Source organism: Mastomys coucha, unplaced genomic scaffold, assembly GCF_008632895.1.
Source record: "Mastomys coucha isolate ucsf_1 unplaced genomic scaffold, UCSF_Mcou_1 pScaffold19, whole genome shotgun sequence".
NCBI classification, from domain to species: domain Eukaryota; kingdom Metazoa; phylum Chordata; class Mammalia; order Rodentia; family Muridae; genus Mastomys; species Mastomys coucha.
Genome location: NW_022196901.1, coordinates 6072895 through 6077903, shown reverse-complemented (window position 1 = coordinate 6077903; position 5009 = coordinate 6072895). Strand labels below are relative to the sequence as shown.

The 5009-nt window shown below is 40.2% G+C and overlaps 1 protein-coding gene across 4 annotated transcripts in view; it reads right to left on the bottom strand.

The window, feature by feature from the left end:
• Nucleotides 1–5009, bottom strand: part of Kiaa1324l (KIAA1324 like) — a 204476-nt gene that overhangs the window by 95707 nt on the left and 103760 nt on the right. Inside the window, exons 4-5 of one of the 4 annotated variants that reach the window (XM_031380010.1) lie at nt 4334–4471; nt 2789–2909 (exon numbers count right to left, since the gene is read on the bottom strand). The exons of 2 other annotated variants lie outside the window; for them this stretch is intronic. In XM_031380010.1, the coding sequence (XP_031235870.1) occupies nt 2789–2909; nt 4334–4360 (148 nt within the window). In that variant the 5' untranslated portion in view covers nt 4361–4471. The remainder of the gene's footprint in view (nt 1–2788; nt 2910–4333; nt 4472–5009) is intronic. One more of the 4 variants, XM_031380008.1, reaches the window with a different exon arrangement.

Sequence of the window (5009 nt, the reverse complement as noted above, 5' to 3'; positions counted from 1 at the left end):
AAGTGTTCCAGTTATCATGTACTATTTTTAAAAGTATATTATAATTAAAAGAAACTTGACTATAAGAATTTTAGAAAACTTTTTCTTGTTGAAGAAACAAATTCAAAACTTTACCTATGGGATGTTACCAAACCCAAACACTATTGTGGATGCCACGTGCATGCTGAAAGGAGCCTGATATGGCTGTCTCCTAAGAGACCCTGCCAGAGGGCCTCTCAAATACAAAGGTGGATGTTCACAGTCAACCATTGGACTGAGTTCAGGGTCCCCAATAGAGGAGTTAGAGAAAGGAATGAAGGAGTTGAAGGGGTTTGCAACCCCATTGGAAGAACAACAATATCAACCAGCCAGACCCCCCAGAACTCCCAGGGGCTAAGCCATCAACAAAGGAGTACACATGGCTCCAGCTGCATATGTAGCAGACAATGGCCTTGTCATGCATCAATGGAAGGAGAGGTCCTTGGTCCTATGAAGGCTCGATAGATGCCCCAGTGTAGAGGAATCGAGGATGGGGAGGTGGGAGTGGGTGGGTGAGTGGAGGAACACCCTCATAGAAACAGGCGGAGGGAGGATGTGATAGGGATGTTTCTGGGAGGGAGGTAAACTGGGAAAGGGAATAACATTTGAAATGTAAATAAAGAAAATATCCAATAAAGAAAATCCTTCTCTTTCATACTACTTTAAAAAAAGAAAGAAAATATTGACTGGAAAAGGTCTCTTCAACATTGGAGTAGAGGCCATTCTTATTTAGGCATGGATTTTGTAACAAAATTAGGATCCCTTGGTTAATGTGCGTAATTTACAGCATACTGATAAATACTAAATTATGACTTCTAGAGAGTAAAGCCTTGATTTGGGGTGACTACAATTCCCATGGGTTCTATCTTCTTCTATAGTCCTCCTTAAATGGGACAGCTAGAACTAGCTCAAACCAACACACCTCCTATCCACATTTAGAATAGTTAGTGTCTCCAAATAAGGCTGGTTACAAGGAGCCAAAAATTAATCCCAAGAGTATACAAGACTGGCAAATACAATACAGATTTTTCTAGAAAACAAATTTGCAATAAGCCAACTACAGCATTGTTACACAGGCTCCAGTTTTCTTTAACCACATTCTGCTCCCACTGAGAACAGATCTTGACTGTCCTGTGTGCCAGTGACAATCAAGACCCCGCCTGGCTGCATCCACTTCTGTATCAACCCCACTGTATCGTCTGACTCTTGCTAGATTGACTGACCACAGGGACTCTCAGGTTTTCTCTGTATTTATATAAAATCAGTCACCAAGAAATAATGGTTATTTTTTTCTGATTTATTCATCTGTCAAACTACTAATGGTCTCCACAATATCTACTGCTGATGTTCAACTTTTCCAATGAGTAACATATGCACTGAATAAGAAGAAGTCAGCCACCCATTTAATAACTTCTGGGTCACTTTATTCATTTGGAAACTGAAGCTTTCTACAAAAGCTTTTGGAAGACCACAGAAAAATCAAAATGGTTTCTCTGCCAGCTCTAGAACCCAGGGCAACTGGGTTTATTCACTGCATAAATTTCCAACTGACAAAATGATGTTTTGGAAGGTAGTTTATAAATAAAAAACAAATTTGATCACATCTCTCTGTGTTAATTATGAATGCTGAATAATTGCTGGAAAACAAGATATTGGATGTAATATTAGCAAACAATCCCATAGTCATTCTATAAGTTACACTTAAAATAATTAAACTATTTCTATGGCTAATAAAAAGGAATCATTCCAAGAAGAGATCTGCAAACAGTGGTAGTGATGACAGGCAAAAATGGAAATATACTTCATTATAACTCAGAGGTTCCCTTCCCCCTCTATTTCTCTCTCTCACTTTTCCCCCCACCCTCCATTTTGTTTTTTCAAGATAGGCTTTTTTTGTAGCCCTGGTGGTCCTGAAACTTACTCTGTAGAGCAGGCTGGCCCTTCAAATCACAGAGATCTGCCTGTCTCTATCTCCCAAGTGCTGGGATCAAAAGAATGTGCTATCATACCCAACAAAATGTTACTTCTAAGAGGAATTCTAAGTGATGCATTTTTTATCTGATTAAAAAGTATTGTTTAAAACTCAGAGATAGGCCGGGCGGTGGTGGCGCACGCCTTTAATCCCAGCACTTGGGAGGCAGAGGCAGGTGGATTTCTGAGTTCGAGGCCAGCCTGGTCTACAGAGTCAATTCCAGGACAGCCAGGGCTACACAGAGAAACCCTGTCTCAAAAAAAAAAAAACAAAAAACAAAAAAAAAACAAAACAAAAAAAAAACCTCAGAGATAGATTCTGTAGCCCTCTTCTCTCCATAATTTCAAATAAGAGAATAAATAGATTTTCTAAGAAATAACAACATTTAATATTGCTCATGTCTCATTAAATACTTTAGACAGAAGGACACAAGGTCCTGAGAAAGACCCAGTGAGTAAAGGTACCTAGTGCCAAGCCTGACAACCCGAGTTCCCCAGGAGCTACATGGTGGAAGTAGACAGCCAAGTCTCACAAGTTGTCCTCTGACCTCCATACACACACTGTAGCACATCTGAACCTACATACATCCTTGCATACATAGATAGATGCATACAAACAAAATAAAGAAAAATGTACTGATAAAATTTTTCAGGAAATACTCTATTATTTTGCTAGATATCAACACTACATATACATTGTTGCCAGGTCTCTTGGGTTTGTTATAATGACATCTAGAACTAATATGATGAGTTTATGGTTTAATCAAGCAAACAAATGGTCAAAAAAATCACAACATACTGCATTCTTTGCCTCTCACTGGGTCAGGCAGGCCAGAGCAATCCACTGCAGAATTCGGAATGGCGACCCTCCACCTGGAGCCAGTGCTATCACATTCTGTATATTCAAAGTGGTAATCTTTCTGCAAACAATCACAAAAACAAGCCTTTGTTAGAGCCAGTTCTAACTGGTGAGCTGAGTTGTCTCTATGGTCCCAAATGGCCTGTTTCCAAACTGGATCCTCTCCTGGATTCTTATCCCTTTCCCACCCTACCCACAGCAGCATTTCCTTAATCCCAGGTAACGCAGAGTGGGCACTGAAGGACTGATGAGAAGAGGGCATGCAACACTATCTTCTGAAAATGCTACAGCATGCTTCTCATATCTCCTTTGTGGGGCTTGGGGTCTAAGTAGCTGACAGATATAAGGGAATAAATGACTTGAAGAAGTCAACTGCTGCCACTGTCTCGAGTGCTTCAAAGCCACCAATCATTTCCACTGACCTCATCTCACTCTGCTTGAAACTTAAAGGACGGTGCAATGACTAATCATTCAAACACCACTAAACTGTTGAGACTTTTTAAAGCCCTTCTCTGAGGCTTAATTCACACCCATCTCAGCAGAATGCTATCCTTCAAGATATTAAAACAGATCCACTGTTTAATAGGATTACAACTGCCCAATTAAGATCCACTTGTCTCTTTTCATGGGGACTTCCTATATATATAAAGTTTGAACTGGGGAATCAGAACCAAGTATTAAAGGGGCATTTCAACAATGAGAGAAATTCCAAGTCTACAAGATAACAGTTTCATTTCAATAGCCTAACTTTAGGGACCGGGCTCAGAACCTCATACCTACAAGGCAAGCACACTGCAACTGAGCTATATTCCTGTGCTTACCCTATTGATACAAGTCAGTGTTCTGAGTGTTAACTGTCTGCTTTGCCCACTGGTTAACCTACCATAGTATATTAAAGACAGGCAAGAATAGAACATCAGGTAACATCATCACAGAGAAACTGGGAATGGGAGACCACAGCCACTAGTCTTTTTCTCACTACATTCTCTCTTAATACTCAATCCCCTCTTCTAGAATCTGTTTCAATCTGAATGTGCTAAGAATTCCCCCAAGTCATCATTCTGAGCTCCTATGCTAATAGTTCTTTCAGTTTCTCTTTTTATCTCCCTTTCTTTCCTCCTCTCTCTTTCTTTCTCTCTCTCTTCCTTCCTTTCTTTCTTCCTTCCTTTTTCCTCTCTCTCTTCCTTCCTTCCTTCCTTCCTTCTTTCCTTTTTTATTGTAAGCAGTAAGAATAAGCCAGGCCCCACTTTTGACAGTCTCCCACCCCAAATTTCCAACAGAATACTCCTAATTCCCTTCTAAGCCCTCACAAACTGTGGTGGTTTGAAAAAAAAAATCTATAGATAGTGGAACTATTAGGAGGTGTTGCTTTATTGAAGTAAGTGTGGCTTTGATGAAGGAAGTGCATCACTGGGGGTGAGCTTTGAGGTTTCAGAAGCACAATCCAGACCTGGTGGCTCACTGATATATAACATTTTCAGCTACCTCTTCCAGCGTCATGTCTATCTGCATGCAGCCATGTTTCCCACCATGATGCTAATGAACTGGAGGCCAGCTCCAATCAGACGTTCTCCTTTATAAGAGTTGCCATGGTCATTGTGCCTCTTCACAGCAAGAGAAACCCTAATTAAGACACCAAAATTGCTGTTGTTATTTCTAATATCCTACCTATGACAATTTACAAATCGTATAAGGCAATGCAGTCATTTTCTGCTATGTTACTTGTATGTTTTTACTGAGCATTCATCGAGAGTATTTTACATGCCATTTTTACCATTAATCTTAAGACAATATAGGCTTTTTTTTTTAATTCAAAATTTCTCCATCTTTGGCCTGTCACACAATTCCAAGGCCAACTCCCTATATTCAGGTTTTTGCTGAGCAGAACTTCTCAGGTCCAGATCATCAGTAGTTTCCATGGCAGCAGTAACAAATCACCACAGAAGTCATATATTTTTCCATAGCTCTGTAGGTATTAAGTTCCAGGGCAGCAGTATTATGGTTCTGACCAAAGTCAGACACATCAGGTAGACATAGTTCTGCCTTGGCCATGGGTTGCATACTTCTAAGTACTGTTAAGAGTGTTGATTTTCTACCCATGAAAGGAGTTGCAGAGACTAACTATGGAGCAGAGACTGAAGGAAGGACAAGCCAGCCTAAT